This window comes from Uloborus diversus, chromosome 3 (genome assembly GCF_026930045.1).
Source record: "Uloborus diversus isolate 005 chromosome 3, Udiv.v.3.1, whole genome shotgun sequence".
In the NCBI taxonomy this organism is placed as follows: Eukaryota; Metazoa; Arthropoda; class Arachnida; order Araneae; family Uloboridae; genus Uloborus; species Uloborus diversus.
Window position 1 is genome coordinate 144,149,445 of NC_072733.1, and position 18,993 is coordinate 144,168,437.

General features: G+C 31.6%; 1 protein-coding gene across 1 annotated transcript in view; it reads right to left on the reverse strand.

Moving 5' to 3' along the window:
• LOC129218975 (transcription factor E2F2-like) overlaps positions 1-18,993 on the reverse strand; it is a 64,796-nt gene that overhangs the window by 28,052 nt on the left and 17,751 nt on the right. The window contains exons 2-4 of the mRNA XM_054853293.1: positions 5,662-5,761; positions 2,056-2,147; positions 173-297 (exon numbers count right to left, since the gene is read on the reverse strand). Of these exons, the coding sequence (XP_054709268.1) occupies positions 173-297; positions 2,056-2,147; positions 5,662-5,761 (317 nt within the window). The remainder of the gene's footprint in view (positions 1-172; positions 298-2,055; positions 2,148-5,661; positions 5,762-18,993) is intronic.

The window sequence follows — 18,993 nt, forward strand, 5'->3', positions numbered from 1 at the left end:
ATCATTGATGATAGAACTGAAAAGTGGCAAGGTAGAAAAAAGATTTAAGAAAAATAATTCAATTATAAATAATAATAACATAGATAAGAATAAAAACCAAACCATTTATTTTTCAAGCAAATTTTTTTTTCTTATTTACTAAAATAAATATTAAGTTACTAAAAATTATTACATCCACTGAATGTTGTTTCGTGAAGTTTTTTGTACCAGGCCAGCACCTTCAAGAACATTTGTTATGTCATACAACCTTCTCTTTGGCACATCTAGTAAAGCACAGGCAGTGTTTAAGTTAATAATCTAGAAAAAAAATCAAATCTTTTTTTAAAAAATCAATGGAATAACAAACATTTTTATGAAACAATGCCCGCCGCTTATTAAAAACACATTCGTTTTAAGGACATTTGATTCTATAAAGTGGCTGATTTTAAAAACCGGTTTACCTATATTTTAAAAAAATAAAGGTTTTTAATTTTAAGCACTCTAAGAACAAAAGGAGTTACTTAATTAGTTTTTGTTTAAAGTGTTTCAAAACACAATTGACATTTCAACTAAACATGAGGCACATTTATTTATTTGCACAAGGTTCTTAAAATATTGGCATATTGTTGTTCAATTAACAGAATTGGAAAGTAAAGAACCAATATCATTCGAGGCTGTGAGAATCGAAGAGGCGTAAGAAGACATTTTAAAGTTTTGAGTAAAACACGTTAAAAGTTTAGATCCTAGGTAGGCTTGCATTGAATTTTTTTTTCTAAATCATGCTGTATAGCAGTACCTACCAGATTTACTTGTACTTTCTCTTGTTCAAAACAGGAAATAGGCTCTCTTATCATTTACACTGGTTATCTCTAAATTTTTAATTTGGGCACTTTGCTTTTATCACTGCAGAATTTGAAAATTATAAAATGCTTTGCATCTTTCAACATTATTTTTTCCACTTTGCTCTAAAGTGCAATCTACAACATCTGGCCCTTTCCTGACCACTATTGAAAAGGGCAAATTTGGCACTGAGATTCCCTCATCATTCGAGATCGATTCTTTCACTTCTTGGTGCTTTCTTCAAGTGCTGCTTTATAAAACGGCGAAATAACTATTTTATTAATAGATGGTTTTAATATGGTATGATATTGCAATGATTCTGTTCCTTCAGATTTGATTTTAAAAAGCGGCTGCTTTTATAATACAGTGATTTTATTAGTGGCGGGTACTGTATTGCAAGTCTCTAAAATTTTCTGTTTTTAATCATTAGAAATATACAATAAATAAATAGTTGAATGTTGTTAAACTATTTCTTTATAGTATCTTTGTAATAACCCAAACAACCAAAAATTTTTTGTGTGTGTGTTTAGGCTAAATCAATCACAATCAATCTTATTTAGGTCATGTTTGGCTAAATAGGCAGAGCATTAAACACCTTAGATGTTGCTGAGGCTTTTAAGCTCTAAGTAAGATCCAAACGACTAGGGTAGGATGTGAACAAAAGTTATATCACTTGATAACATCCATGCCCTTCCAGGATTTTAACCCAAACACAGGCCATTGGAGTCTTCTGCTCTACCACTTGTACATAGGTGGCAGGTTGAACAAAGCTCAATTTTCATTTCATGTATTTTTCAGAAAACAAACAGAAAAGAAGAAACCTGTCATTTTTAATTTACAGTAGATCATCGACTATGGCCTCTTTAGAACCAGTTCAAAAAGAATGGTAAAGTTTTATAAAAGTTATCAGTCATAATTTCGTTTTTGTATTTTTCCCACATAAAAATTAAGTTGAATCTAAAATCTTTAACTATTTGCTCTTTATGAAAAGGTAAAATAAGATGCAACTACAGTGTAATTCATTTTAAAAACATTAACCTTGACAAGTTGAAGAAAACATTTATGATTTACATGCACAATTTTATACCAAATACTATAATTCTTTTATGTTTTTAAAGTAGAAGCCGAAATTTCTTAATTAGACATTCATACAGTTTAAAGCAATAGCTAAAAACTTATCTTTTACTGTTATTATAGCAGCATTTATACATTAATCAGAACATGCAGCATACTTACACCATCAGAAGCATCAGATAGTAGCTTCAGAAATTTTTTTGTCAGTTGGCCCAGAGATGTATCATAGCGTGGTTTTTCACAAAAAGTTTTTCCTAGGGACAAATTGAAACTCATTTATTTCAATCGATATAGAAGTTGCAATGTAATGGAATACACTCAACTAGAGATGTAAAATTTATGGAAATTTTGAAATGGTGGAAAACGGGAAAAAATGGAAAATTTGATATTTTTTATGAATAAAATTAGGGTTTCTCAATAGCTCTGTGTTTCTTGGAACATATACAGGGTTAAGCATTAAGAAATATATGCTATCCACACATCTGCTTGACAGAAATACACATAGAGGTAAGATTAATTAGAACAAAAAAAATAACTTTTTGTTTTATAACTGAGAGATTTCATGATCAATCACCAGAAATAGGTCAAGTCGTCATTCAACCAATAATATTGGGTAATGTGTGTCTAACCGTAACAATCACATTTCTATTTTAGATTGCCTTTGAAACTTGAAGTATTAATTTAAATTTTCGACTTTCAAACATTTTTTTTTTTTTTTTTGAAAGAAAAATAACACAATGTAACGTTACTGTCTGAAAATGAAAGCTATTGAGTTTTTATTTTTTCGAATCCTGTCTCAGAACAAATCAAAACTAAATTGGTGTCTCTTAAGCTGAACCAAAACTACAGTTTCAGTTTATTCATACGACCGTGCTAAGCACAGTAGTAAAAGTAGTCATACCAGCATTTTCGAACAAATTTGAGTTATAACGAAGTTGTTCTCTGTTTCGTATTTTACTTAATAAGTAAGATGTTTTAGGGTCATTTGATCAAGAACTATTGTTTTGAAAAATTCTTTTAAAAAAAAACATCTGAATCAAATGTAGGGAAGAGCCACACTTTAAAATACAATATCTCAGCTTGAGCACAACTGCAAATTCCCCTTTTTTGCTTAGCACGACAGTATACAGGGTGCGGCAAAAAAATATATATATATCAGACAAAAATTGCATCATCGAATAAAAGAAAGGTAATTTCATTTTAATGAGTGCTTAATTTATTTTTGTTTCTCACTTTATTAGAAAATAATTTACAATATATTACCTAGTTTATGTATTGTTTTTTGGTTTTCTTACAATTTTAAGCAAAATATCTGCTATTTTATGTTGTTTAACCAAGTAGAACAACAGTTCGTTTGCTTGTTGTCCCTCTACAAACAGTATCTGAAACGGCATGCCGTTTCAAGTGGCTTGGAAATGATAGTCGGGAATGTAAACAAAAACAAACAATGAACATTTCAGTTAATCGTCAGGTCATCAAAAAGTGAGTTCAATGAAATCCTTAGGTTTCCACGAGAGAAGTCGTTCGTAAGATGGAAATTTGTGACTGATAAGTGGGACTAAGGGAAAAAACAGCTCAAACAGAAGTTTTACGAGTTCCAAAATGTTCAGGCATTTGTATGACTCCAAAGATGCCAGAAAAGTTTGAGACAGGCAGCAAGTTCACGCTGGAAGAGATACCTTTCACTGATTTACCGTTCAACTGGCTCATATCCCCGAGAACCATAGGATTCGGTCTGTAGACACTCCAAGCACCTTAGAAAGTGTTAGACATTGCCAAAATCCGAAGTCAAGGCTTGGTCCGAGATGGAATCAGCACAAGCGACAAAAAATCTCTAGTTTTTTGTGAATGAGGGCCGTAAAATGAATCAAAAAGTGAACCAGAAGGACATTTTAGAAGTTATTGTACTTCTGTGAGCCTAAGAGACCTTCAGCATTGTAGCCTGGACATTTTCCTTTAACTCCACACCGATTCATATGGCCAAAAAGACAAGAGTGGTGCACGTCGCATTGTTTTTGATATGATATCTTTAGAGTGGGCGCTCTACTCGCTTGACCTCAATCCCATTTATTACACTGTATGGCCTATTTTGGAGTCAAAGGTCTACCCTAAACACACATAAAATTGAACTCTCTAAACCAATTGCTTTACAGGGAATAGGATTGATTAAAGGACTTGCAGAGAGCCCTTGAATGAAAATTTCAACAAGTAGTTGCATCTCTGTATTACTGCAAAAGGCTGCCAGTTTGAAACCAATTACATTTATTGATTGCTAAAGGTCTTCTCATATTATTATTTTTTGTGTTTTGTTAATTCATTTATTTTTAATAAAGTTTCAAGGAAAATTGCTTGCCGTTTTTTTTTTTTTTTTTTTTTTTGCCGCACCCTGCACATTTGTTTCGCACAGTCAGAGGAAACATAGTTTTGTGATTAAAGTTATGCTTGTTTGTTTCATGAAGAAGGAAAATAAATCCTACAGTAAGGTTATTAGTTTAAGCTTTTTTGCAAAAAGTATTATTAAACATTTTTTGATCTATATGCAAATTATATTGTCATACAACAAATTGCATTAATGTTTGACAGTATTTTAACGTAAAACGAAGGGGGGGGGAGGAAATTCCGGTTTTTTCCACCTGTTTTCATCTCTAGTCTTGATATAAGTGTGAATTAAAAGTTCATGTTTAAAAGCTGAGCACCGATGCATCAAATTTTATTGTATAAAAGAGTTCTAAATAACAACAACATTGCTAATTACCCACTCTTTTTTTTTAAATTCCTACAAGCTTAAAGTGCAGAATACTGCAAAATTTGTGACGTAACTCACAGAACAGACACCTGAGAACCAGAACATTTCTGTTTCAATATGGGAGAAAATCCGTAGAAAGCCGCCAAAGTCACTGCACTTTTTTCCAGAACATATAAGACTAGCCACGTGCCGTATGTCTCAAGGAAAACGCAGTTTTTAATGTGAGTAAGGATACTTGGAACAGTGGCAAAGCTCTCAGAACTCTCCAATGCTTGGAGGAACCAAAACAGCATTTTTAGACGCTAAGAATGGAGACAGTGTGGGGAGTTTTTTGTATTTTGAGACAAGTATGAGAGCCTGAAATTTTAATTTCATTCTTTTTTATGCAGTAAGAATTGAATATTGAGCAAATAAATAAAATGTTTATTCATCTTCACGTATAAAATGGTTTCTATTTTGGGATCGTGATTTTTGAACAAAGTCGCATTTCCATATTTTGATTAGTTTTTAATAATTGTTGCTTTTGATCTGAAATAATATCAACGAAATATACTTTTTTTTGCAGTACAAAATGTTTTTTAAAAATGAACTAATTTTCTTACTGATGAAAATTCCTCTCTCATGTTTGATCAATACTCTTTTTTCTACTACCAAGTGTCTCATTTTTCAGTTAGTTTTTAAAATTCTTAAAAAATCACTTCAAAAGAAGAAAACCATACACAATATTCTAAATGCAATAAAATTAAAATTCATGAAACCATATTATTCTGAAGGTAAATTTATAATGCACGAATTTATTGCGCAGAAAAATTCTGTCAAATGATTTCCAGTTGCAGAACACCACAGTGTTCTACAAATGAGTTATAAAAAGATCTGAGCCTGACACCCCCCCCCTCCCTTTCCCTAAAATGAGCCTCTGGATATGCCACTGCAAAAAACAATCCACTCACAGAATTCAAACATTTCACAAACTGAATCAACCTTTTCAGATTCAAAAAAAAAGAAAGAAGTAAAATTTTTACCTTTGCCTTTTGGAACATTAAATTTTTTCGAATACTTATTCAATTTTGTCTTTGAATTATTAGAGGATTCAACAGATTGTAAGTCTAGCTTCCGCTTCACCTATGAAAAATCAATATTATATTACATTATGAAAATTTTTTGCAATTCCATATCACATAAAATCTTTTAACTTTCACAAAACATTACTGTAAGTTGTTCTTACAAAAAAAAAATTGTAAATGATTTGGGAAAAAAAAAGGCTCAAACAAAAAAAAAAAAAAAAATACAAATTAAATGGAATAATTATATAACAGCATTAATAGTAGACTATTTTAAACCACTTTTTGCAGGAAATTAAACTAACCAATTAGCACTTGTTGTCTATATGAAATTACTTACTCTTAAAGTATAACATTTTTTCTGCTTCATTTGCAGTAAAGCCCTCAACACCATCCACCATAGGCGGATTCAGGACCAAGTAGGAGGGGGGGGGGGGAAGCAGGCTGATTTTTTTCTTTTTTTTAAGCAACATTAGGAGTAATCATGGCAGAATTTAGACTAAACGGGGCCCTTAGCTATTTCAGGTACGGGGCCTCATTTGTAGAACGGGCAACTTATGGTTGTATTCCCAATAAAATATTTTTCAAATTACTGAAACTTTTTTTTTCCAGGGGTTTGTTTTACAAATTTTTTACTCATTTTTCAGCATAAAACCAGAGTATAGGACTCAACCATGTCCAAAAAAAATTTCAAATTGTAAAAACAAATTTTAAAAATATCACATGTTGCATAGTCAGAGTCAAATTGCAGGTCTTCAGTAAAGAGAACCTTCTTGCATTAATCAACATAACATTACCTGATACAATTATGATTAAAAATGAACTTACGTATGCTTCTACACTAGTGAACTTAATTCTGCAATTCTAGACACCTTTTAATTTTTTTTTTTTCGAAGATTTCATCATTTAACATTGTAATAATAGAATTATTTATTTCATTAAATCATTTATTTATAACTTCTCTAATGTGTATGTATATTCATTTCATGAGAATATTATAGTTTTAATTTTTAATTATTAAACAGCTGCAAATGTTGCAATAATAGAGCAGTTCTCAAAATGTGGGAGCAAACACAGACCTCAACTTTGAAGCTTCAACACCAAAAAACTTTCATTTTAATTAACTAAAAAATTTTTGAGTTAAATTATAATACTGTATAGAGACAAGAATTGACATAAATTATGGAAAAAAATGCTCTTCAAATACCCTTAAAAAATATTTCCTTTGCTTAAAGGCACAATTTTGGACATTCAAAATATTAACTGAGCAAATGTACCATCAAAAAGAATTTTTAAATTATTTCTATACATTTCAAAAAAAATTAAGGGTATGAATCTCAAATTGAATAATTTTTTGATAATATTTTCCACAAATTAAAAAAGTAAAGACATATTTATTTTGCAAAAGATTTTAGAAAAAAACGAAGTTGGAAGTTTGAATGTGTGTCCAAAAGTTACGATCTGGACAATGCTATTATTTGAGAACTAAAAACAGTCAAACCTCCCTTAACAGTCACTCCCAGATAGCGGACACTCCCCATTAGTGAACAGTTTCTGAATCCCCAGACCCTCAAGATAGGCGTATAATGTATTTCACTCCTTTTTAGCGAACAGTAAATCAGTCGAGTTTCGTTTTATTTTTCCGTGTCTGGTTAGATTTTGCTCAGTACTGCTTTTGTGGCAAGCATTTTTTCTACTCCTTACGATGTTTGGGGCTAACCAGTACCGATAAGGGGATTAAAACCTCTTTTTCTCTGAAAACAGGAGCCATTCAAGTGGAACTTTTAAGTCGAAGCTTATGAAAGTTTTTTTTTCATTTCTTGCACAAAATTCCAACAAAAAACATAAGAAAAAATTTTTTCTTCTTTTACACAGTACTTTGATATATCCGTTTGCATGGAAAAGGAATTCATTCAAAAAAAAAACTCTCATGGAACTTAATGGTATCACCCCCCCCCCCCCACACACACACACTAGATTTTAGGAGATAAGCGTCGGCGCTGTGTCCTTTTGCTCCAGACTCTGATGAGGAATCGACACAGTATTGCCAGATAAAGTGAAAAGTAGCCAATAGGGCTGCATTTTGCTACGATCTAAAACAAAAAAAGGAGCTAAAAATCAATGATATTGATTCCATTACGTTTGACTGGTTTTGTTCAGCTAGAGGAAACACTTTACAAATGCCTTCCTATTTTATTTTCTCGAAAGATTCAACGGATTATTTAGTTATTGGGTAAGTATACTTATATATGCACTTCTCATTAATTTAATTTAGAATTATACACTGTATGTGTAGGTTTAAAACAGAAAATTAAAAGGTTATTAAAAATTCAAACTCCCCAATAGCGGACACTCCCCGTTAACGGACAAGCTTTGGTCCTGACGGTGTCCGCTATTGGGAGGTTTGATTGTATTTGATTTATATGTTTGAAAGGTATTTTTCGATCCTCAAAATCAATTTTTAATTATTTTAAAGTGTTTTCATGTGTTTTTATACAGTATCTTTGAAGCAAAATCATTTTTCGTAAACATGTGAGATTTCCAAATTGTGTTACGATCTAGACACCAATAATTCTGTCCATTTATTTATTATTATAAATGATCTTCTGTCTTGTAACCTTAATAAAAAAGGCTATTACAATGTTAATTTCTTTAATCCATTGGTATTTTGCACAATTAATATGTTATGCATTGAACATTACATAAATAACAGTAGAAACACAAGTTTTGATCGTAACGAACGCATTTAAGTAAACAAAACGGGAGCAGCTCACAACTCTGCAACATTTCAAACATGATTATCTGTTATTTTGCTGATATTTTTGATAAAATGTTTTCAAATTATGACAACAAATCAATATCTCAACAGCAATTATTTAATAAATAATTCTTCAATGTTCTAATATTTAGGTATTTCTCTCTTTGCACAAAAATCGCCAAGCAAAACTCCAAATGGCGACAATTCACAGCTTACGATAAGCAAAGGGTTACCAGCGGTGAATTCCGGTTTTCGCCAACATCGCCCGTTTTGGCGACTTTATCACCTGCGCTGGCAAAATGGATGGGGTTTTTTTCGGGTTCTACAAAAACCATAATAAAATTTTATTATTTAAAGATCAGTATATAAAATCACTCAAGTATTTTAAATCCCCTATTTTTCATTGCAGAATTGTTTTCAAAATAGGTACAATTTTCATTGGAAGTGTTCAAAAACTGAAACTTACATTATGATGTCCAAGTATGTCTAAAATCTGTACAGACCGATCATTAAATTTGCTACTTATTAATTTTTATAAATAACTGCCATCATTTTATGTTTGTATATGATGTTTTAGGGTGTACATACTATGCAATAAAAACAAAATTGATTTCAAAATTTTAAAAATTGCTCTGAATTATCTTTTTTGTTCCCACCTTTTGAGAACTACCCAATAATCAAAGTTCACAAACTTAAATCAATATTTAATAATTCTAAACCAATTATTCAATCAATATTTTGTAGAAAAATTACTACTTTTTATTTACCAAAGCTCAATATCTAAATAAAACAAAATTTATTTGAAAACAATTTTTGTTTACAGTTGTTGCATAAAAAAATAAAATAAAGGTAACACTTGCATTTTAGGGTATATGAATAAATCTAATACTTCAAATAATAAAATATTTTTAAAAATTGAAAAGTGCCCAGAATTAAGTCCACCAGTGTAAAGTAATATTAATGTAAATATTTATTTTTCTGGGGATGCACTGCAAAAATTGTTAATCACTCCTTGATATATAGTAAAAAACAATAACGGCAGCTTATCTCCAGAAATGTAAACATACCATTAATGGTATATCATAAAGCATACTTAAGTTCATTTTAATCTATATTTGTGAATACAAGTTGAATATTACTAGGGATACACCGGATATCCGATAGCTATCAGCTATCCAGCTGGTTTTTCTACTATCTGGTATCCGGCAATATCCGATCCGAACGCTCCCCTCCAAACAAGATATCCGGTAAATTTTTGCACGATATCCGGTATTCTTACCAGGGAACTACACAACTTCAGTAATCATGAAAAAAGTTAAAAATGGTCGCATTCGAAAGAGTATATTTAGACTTTTTTTTGACCCATGAATTGAGTGCCCTCGTCCCCTCATTTTCGAGATATGGAGTATTCAAATCTGCCCAAATCTTAAGAAAAATCGTCAAATTTAAAGACCTAGCAATAAATTTAAAACACTGTGCTATTTCATCGTCTGTATCTTGCAAGGCATCTCATTTCCATTTTGGGTCATCTGCAATGCATGTGAAAGATGATTTGTACTAATCCTTTACTTGTGTGTGTTATATTTAAGAATTGCCATCAAGCTTATGGAGTGGAACGTAGATAGCTTTATTCACAGAAAGACAACTTTACAATGAAATTAAATGTAAATTTTAGAATTTCATTCGTGATAATATTACATTTAAGAATATTACTGTATTTTAAGTGCGTTAAGTGAATTATTAAGAAAATATGTTGTAAGAGTAGTTCTTCATATAATCTGGGAGAATTCTATTAATAAGTACAAAAAAACAGGTTAATTTGAGCTCATACAGTATGTAGATAATAAAATGGATAGTCATTGATGCTGAAACAAAATGGTCATGGATTATGGTATCAGTTCTTTTAAGTGATAATCAATGCATGAAGTTTTATTGTCTGACCACTGTGAGGAAAAATATTTAATTTTTAATTTAAAATGGAAAAAAAATAAATTCTAAAGAGAAAACAACGCATAGTAAGTGTCAAATATATGCACTTCAAAATTACCGATATCGAAAAGTACATCATGGACAGATGGAAATAGATATTTTTATTTTTAAAAAATATTAATATAATTTGTTATAACAACCCGTCATCCAAACAAAACCTTTCACTACAGGTGAAAGTGGTTATAACGCAAATGCACAACGTATTGCATGTTTTTACTTTCTTCTATATCTAATATATAAAAGAAAGTATTGGTTTCATGCAAATTTTTGAATTGCGACGGATTTGAACGTTTTAACTTATGCTAAGTCCATTTCGATTCTATTTTGAAAAGAATAGCTGAAAAGGGGGTGGTGCAATTGAGCGTTCTTTCTTTTTAATTGGGAGAGCTATATCTCAAAAAGTAACGCTATGTTCTGGATGAAATTTGGAATGAATGTGAACCAATATGTAAACAGGCATTGGTTCAATTTTGGCGCCGATTGCTCCAAGAGGGGCAGATTTCTTTTTTTGTGCGAATAAAAATTGCTTTATTAATGCAACTATAAGAAAGATAAATTGTAATAGACAATCGTCTGCATATTTCGCATGATTGTAATTGCTGGGAAATGACCGGAAATATTGTCTCAATGATTTAAAATTTTGAACTGTTGCAATCTTATGTGTAATAACAAATAAAATATTTGTAATTAATTCAAGCATGGTTTTTAACATTTTGTTCAATTTCTGCTCTTTGCTTTGCTTTTGAGATAATTCGGAAATTTGGACGGTTGTCAAGTTTTGTATGCGTAATTTTATTTTTGCTGGGAGTATTGCTTTCTCGTCAAGCATGGGGATGGATCAGAATTCATTAGAAAGATATAAAAGAAAGTTTCGTAATGGCCACAATATACTCATTTACTTATCTTTTAAAACACTGGAATAACTTATGCATTTTGTTTCGATGAAACTACAATCACTTATTCATTTCAAGTTTAGTGCACCACTATACTCGGATATGATACAAATTTCACTGTAGAAGCCTGGGTGATTACAAACTCTGCCACCTCCATTTGAAACACCATTGCACTTTTGCTTTTCGGGGGAGTTTGACCGCTGCAATATCTGTACCAGACTTAAATTGATGAAATGTTCCTGGTGCCCACAATTTTCTATCTTGTAATCATTATTTTGTTCAGTATCATATTTTTAGAGTCAGTAGTATTATTTTTTTCCTATCGACAGATTCATTTTTATTTTATTATCTATCTTATTCAACATCCATCTGCTTATTAAAATTTCTCAATTAGAAGTTTTTTTTTAAATTCATATTGCTTTAAGTATACAAATTAACTTCTCATAGAAACTAAAAAAAAAATACTTATAATTAATATTTATAAGAACTATAATAAGAAAATACTTAAAATATAGTACATCAATAATATTGTAATTAACACTTTAAGTAGCTTAAAATACACTAAAATGCAAAAATATACTTTTACCCGGCCCTTCTCTTCAAAATTTTAACGGGAAAAGGGGCAATTTTGTGGGAAGTTAAAGTACAGTATCTGCAGAAACGAATTTTATGAGATATTTGAAGAAACGCTTTTCGGATTCCATAAAGAGAAACATCAGAATATAACGTTCTTTTCATGCCCAATTTTTAGAGGAAACCAAATAAGCAAGCTTTTAACTTAAAGCTGATGCACAGAAGATGACATAAAAGCAAAAAAATGAAAAATGGAAAACATACACGTTGCTATAGTTTGAAAAAATGTTTGGTGGAATTCACCTTAGGGTTTAGGGGGGCTTGACGAGAGAGAGAGAGAGAGAGAGAGGTGGTTTTGAAATCAATTTACATTGTATTTGCATTGTTTTTTACAATAAAAAAAAATTCAAATATTTTGGAATGATAGCATCCCCCCCCCCCCCCCCGTATCCTCTTCCCCAACCATACTACACTTTTGCAAGTACATGGTAAATTCTTTTTCTTTGAATATCAGGAGAGTCAACTGCCACCTCCTGATCCCCTTTAGTTGTGGGCCTGCTTTCATAACCAATGTTAAGATAAAACTTGATATTGTTTTAAAAATGTCGCATATCTGGAAAAATTTTCCACTTAATAAGTTTATATCGTGGTTCTTAACTTTGACACACACAAAAAGCATGGGGTACCTATTTCCTCCAAGAGCGATAGTGTGGCCCTCCCCCCCCCAATTACTGGAAGGCCCCACAAAAAAAGCCAATCCCCCCCCCCAAGCCCAAAAGAAAAATACCCCTAAAAACCAGTGTTGTAGTTTTTGCCGGAGGAAAAGGATTTTGGCCATGCCACTGGCAAAAACCGGTTGAAACCAGCCAAAACTGGATTTAACCACCATACAGCTAGCCAAAACTGCATTGCATGAAAGCACATTAATATGTGTATACATACAGTTTGTATGCATAATATAGCACATTTTAATGCATGATTAAAAGGAATAGGATGTGCATTTATCATAATTGAAATAATTTTTAAAACTGATTTATTGATTAAATATGTAACTTTTTTTTAACATTAAAAATTATTCGCAACAAAGATAAAGGGACACTCGTTTAGTAGGAATACTGAACTGCCTACAATATAAACTAATAGCTATTCTTCATAAAACTTGTAACAAGTATTCAATGTATTAAAAAATAAGTAATTTACTTTGATTAAATATGAAATTCATTTTGTCACATAAAACTTTGAAACAAGTGTGTATTGTGCTATTTACACTGTTTGAAAAATTATAATCTGACAAGCCGTTAGGAACAGTCATTTATTACTTGCATAGGGTTACAATGAACTGTTTACTTAAATAATGAATAGTGACTGATTATGGGATTGATGTTTCATATTTCTTTTAATTATGTGCTCATTAATTTTGATTTTATTTTTTATTATTTCCTATATTTATGCCTAATGGCCAAAACAGATTTTATCCAAGCCAGTTTTTCTCCATGGTTAAAACCACCAGTGGCCAAAACTCTAACAACCCTGCTAAAAACAACCCCCTAAAAATTTTAATGGAGCAGTCTATGCCACAACTCCCTTCTGAACTGTACTCGCCAAATTTGGAGACTTAACTTAAAATTTCGGCAGACTTCAGGTCGAGGACTGCTGATGGCCTTTGAAAAAAGTGAGAAAGGTGACAAATTTGAAAACAAAGGTGACTAAAAGGTGACAAAAAAGTAACTAAAAGGTGACCAAAAGCAATTTGTTAAGAACTCAAAAAACAGAAAAGGATTAACCCTTTTTACTGACTTTTACCAAAATAACCTATTTGCTTTTTGTAAAGATTTCTACAGTTTCACTTTCAATAGATGTTTTAATTTTTTCCATTTTCTTAGTTTCTTCTTCACAACCCTTTCTTTTTTGCTCTTCTTTTTGCTTCTGTTTCAATTCCAAATCCTTTTACATTCCTCCATGTATGTTGTGTAAATTGTGTGTGCTTGTTGTGCACATTTCATCATTTCTGGACAAATTGGTAAAGAAAGCAAATGATGATATTCTTTTACAGCATCTTTAACTATAAGTATGCTGTTTAAAAATCTTTCAGTCCTTGCTGTCTTATTTTCACCAAAAAGGTGCTTTGAAATGGAAAATAGTCTTTCTATGTCAGCATTACCATGTGATAATGTAAGTGAATCTTTTATCACCTTAGAAACATTAGCAAACTTTAGATCACTGGAAGTTGAGTCCTTTTTTGAAATGTGCTGCTGCCAGTAGATATCAATGGTTTTGTTTTCGGATGCGTCATCTTTTTCCAGCTGCAAAAGTTTCCATTCATCTTGCAACCTATCGAGTAGAACATTAAAAGGCATGATTTTGGCAACCTTTATCAAATCCTTACAGCTTCTAGATTTACTTCTCTCTTTTGGACCCAAAAATTTAAAACTTGTCAGTAACCCGTTTGATATGCAACTTTTTTCTATTACATACTTGCATGCAGTCACACAATGCTTTTTAACAGCTCTTAAACACATAACCTTTTCATTTTCTTTCAGTTTTGACAGTTCATCTGTCACCTCTCCACTAACAACGAGATCTTCAAGAGGTAGTCTGTTACCAACTGCAAACAGTTCATCTGTGTCTATGTTTTAAAAATCAACTTTCTTTATGACAGAGGCTTGACCGAGCCATAAAAGTCTGAACAATGGTCTCTATTTCTTGGTGCAATTTATGTATCATAAGCGCTTGGCATTGAAAGCGTTTCGTGAACTGCATAAATAAATCAGCAGATGAAAAGATAAAATGCAGCTCAGCTTTTATAGAAGGTCTTTTTAAAACATTTGCAACAGCTTTATATGACCTGCACTGCATAGCTGAATTCTTTTTTAAAGGCACATGTTTAAAAAAATAATACTGAAGAGCATCCCACTGTTCCAGTAGTCTGTTTGCTGCAGGTCCAAGGGTAAGCCAATGGGTAGTTGTGTGTTTCAGGAACTTGTGATGAGGTGTATTTAGTCGAGCTTGCACTTCTTCGAAGTCCTCCTAACGGGAAGGTCAACCATCAAAATAGCTATAAGTACTAAGAAGAAGTTCAGATGCTTCTTCACCTAAATACAGCAATGCTTTGACATAAGCATTATGCATTGTATGAATACTTGCAAGTACCAATATTTATTAGGCTTTTTTCTCGTGTCTCAAGGATAATAGTGTCAAACAACCTAAAACCTTTTTATTAACATAAGGAACATCCAAAAGAAAGCATGAGACATTTATTCATGGATAATTACTCTCAGTAAGTGCTTCACATAGCTTCTTAATCGAAATTTTACCAACTGCCTTGCCCAAGAAGAAAGTTTTGAGATGCCTTGTTGTGATGCAACATTGGCTTTCAGACCAATATTTTATTGTTCGTTGCAGTTCTTTTTTGTCTTTGACTTTGGTAGTTTCATCAAAGTTCTAAGTATAATAGGATAAACATGCTTCTTTTAACATACATTCCCGAAAATAAGGAGCAAGTCCATCTGTATAAGGGATAGAAAGACTGGTTCTGCTCATAGGATGCAATTGCAAAAAATAAAAAAAAATATTTAGAATTAAAAAAAAATTCCCTGATTTCCTGGTAGCATAACTATTTTTCTTAAAACACAAGGGGGCAGGAGGCATATTTAAGGCTATTTTTTTTTAATTAATTTCACTGTTAAAGCTATCATTCAGATACTTTTCAAAGATTTAATTATTTAAAAAAAAATCCTAAGACGCATTTCAAGAAAGGTGAGAAAGGTGACAAAAAATGCAAAAGGTGACTAAAAGTAACCAAATTTTCAAAAGGTGACTAAAGGTGAGAAAGGAGACTGACTCCTCGGCCTGAGACTTTAAGACCTCATATTTCGATAACAGGCCCATGAGGGCACATAGTTTTTGTGCCATAAAAATATTTTATGATGCTCTTCCAAATGCTAGGGTCAGGTGGGGTAAAATGGGTATAAAATAGCCTACTTTTGGATTTTGACTCAAATATTTGTCAAAGTATTTTGTTTCTTTTTTTTTTTTTTTTTTTGTATGTATACATTACATATGTTGAGAGTAGAATTAAATGATTTTCATATATAATTTGATACAAATTTATTTTTGAGACGAGTGTTTATGACTATATGTTTTCTATACCCATTTTACCTCATGCAGGTGAAAATCGGTAGCCTGTGGGGTAAAATAGGTATTGAAGTCTAAGAAGTGATAAAAAGAAGCATACTATTTGTTCAATGCAGTGTGATAATATAGACTTAAGAGTCAGTTAACAAAATTTAACTATTTAATTTGAAAAAAAATAGTGCAAGCAGTAAATTTGACAAAATATTAATAAGGTTTATTTCAATGCATGACAGCTATACTTGTCATTCTTTAAAAAAAAGTAATGGCTTCCATTGTTAAATTGTGGCTCATTGAATTTTTTTTATTATTTGATGTTTTTCAATGAAATCCATATCGTCTACATCAGGAAAAATAAAAAAGCATCCCTCATCTCGGATTTTGTAAAAATATTTCATCTCATATTTCCCTCAACAGCCATATATTTGCCAATAAATTCTTTCTTGCTTGTTTCCTCTAAGTATAATATTTATACCCAGGCACCTGTGGTCAAACTTTGCTTCATAAGCATATTTTTAGCAGTTTCTATTCCAGATACTTCCTCTCAATGGAAACTTTCTTTTTCCACTATTTTTTGTTCTTTAATTCATTATTTTTTTTCACTTTTAACTCATAGCCTTTCTAAAACATCTTTGTCAAAACTTCCTGTATTTGCCAGCATACATTTAAGTTGTTTTAAATAACTCATGCAGGTAGTTGTCAAATCTGAAGCTCTTGTTAAAATTGCAGACAATATTGCACTTTTCAAATATTTATAAGGTGACGAAATCGTGCTTTGTGACGTATATTTTTTGGATTGAAACGAGGACCTGTTCTGAGAATTTAAAGGTACATTAGAGAAATTGATAGCATCTGATTGCAACCAAATACAAATGTGACGACCAGCAACAGGCTGGGCCCAGCATATTCTGAGAAAAATTTTGTGCACAAGTGCACACAAACTCTAGAATAGTTATACCGTTGGCTTCTTATTATTTACTATGATAGAGCGAAGTTTATTTTATAAAGTCATGGCATTGCATATTTTTATTGTTTCAATCATTTTAAATTAACCACAAATGAATTAATATTCATTTAAAGGAAAATATGCTGTATCTTTTAAAACAACTTGCTGGAATGATAAGCTTAACCATATACCTATTTTCAAAATATGAGATTAAAAATAAAAAAAATTTTTTTTTTCTTCCCTGTAAGTTGAAGGAGCAGCAAAAATGTCCAACTAAAGATATTATGACACAGTAATAAAAATTTCTCAAAAATCAGGAGCTGGAGATAGAAGTTTAAGCAGACAACATGCGGCTTGAATTTATCTACTTGAATATAAAGTATTACCTCTCACTAAAAAATAATCTATTGAAAAAATATATTTTGTGAAATAGAATTCAGAACAGCCAAGTATAATGTCCCACTCAAAAAAATGCAAATTTAATTTAAAATATTTTGTTTTTAAAACCATATATTTTGACTACCCATTTTACAAAGTTTCCTGGTAGTTACTTGTTACACTAAACCTCACAGTAAACATAGTTAGGTTTAAATCCAAACAAGCAGTAAAATGAATAAATACTGAGGTTACTAGAACAGCCAGAATTTACTTTCTAGGAGGTGAGGTTCGTAACGCTCCTTACATGTACAGTACAACCTCGTTTATCCGGACTAACTTGGACCAAAGACAATCCGGATACAAAAGTCCGGGTAATAAGCAAAACCATCCTTAAATGAACAGACTTATCTTTTAAAGCAAAACACAATGCTTCCTAACAAAACTATACGGTACAATTCTCGAAAACATTTTACCATTTGAAGTTAATCTACAGTGGTGTCGCACAGTGCAGCGCGTTTATGGTCGAAGGGGACAAAAGTCGTTCTTCACGGGATTTTGTAACATACATTACAATAGCATACTTAAAGTGAGTTTCCTCTATTTTTCTCATAATAATTTGCAATTGAAAAATGTTAGGTTTTTGGAAAATCACCCATCAACCCTTAAAGCCAGAACTCTTTCTATATTTATGATGTATGATTGTTATTAAATCAAAATATTTCAGAAACTCTGAATGTTTTGGGTCAAAATTGAAAAATATTTGTTTGAAGGTTTTTTTGAGCAATCATGATTGCTTATTGCTTTCACTTGACTGTTTTTGGTGTTCCTATCATTTTATTTTCCCACCGCCACACTCGCACCATTATGGTCGACCGGCTCCTCATGATGCTGCACCTATAGCAGGCACGTAGATAGAACTTTGTTAAGGGGGGGGGTCCAAGGTTGCACGAACTTCAAAAGAGAAATTTGTAGCTCATATTTACATTTAAAAATAAATCCAATTAAAACTAATCATTAAAATATGATAATTAACTAAAATCAATTAAATAATTGAAATTGATAGAGCATTTATTTAAAAAATTAGTTGACAAAAATTTTACATTATTTGGCAAAGAAATTATCAGTTTATAAAATTAACATTAAACTAAAAGTTATCCACACTAAGTTTTCATACGTGGATAGAAAAATTCCATCACATAAGCTTCCTCTGTTCTGATGCTTTGAAAATGAGTGATATAATCCTTATATATTATTTCTGTAGCCAGTTTTTGGTTTCTACGACAGATTTTCCTCAATTCTTGATCCATTTCTTTGATTTGCACCTTATTTTAAAGCTTATGGTGCTGGCTACTGACGAAAAATAAACCCACGGTATAAAAATTGTTTTTTTCAGCCGAAAAACCTGTTTTAAAGAACCAGAATGAGGTTTTCGGTTAAACTTATAACTTTAACTTGCACTGACCGACAGAGCTGAATAGCTTGATCAGCAGAGCGTTCTCCTCGTAACCAGGAGAATGAGTGTTCGGGCCCACGTCCGGACAATATGCATCAAAAAATTCGAGAAATATCGCGCATTGCATGAACGCTGAATTAAGTGAATAAAAAATATAAGGGAATAGAATAAA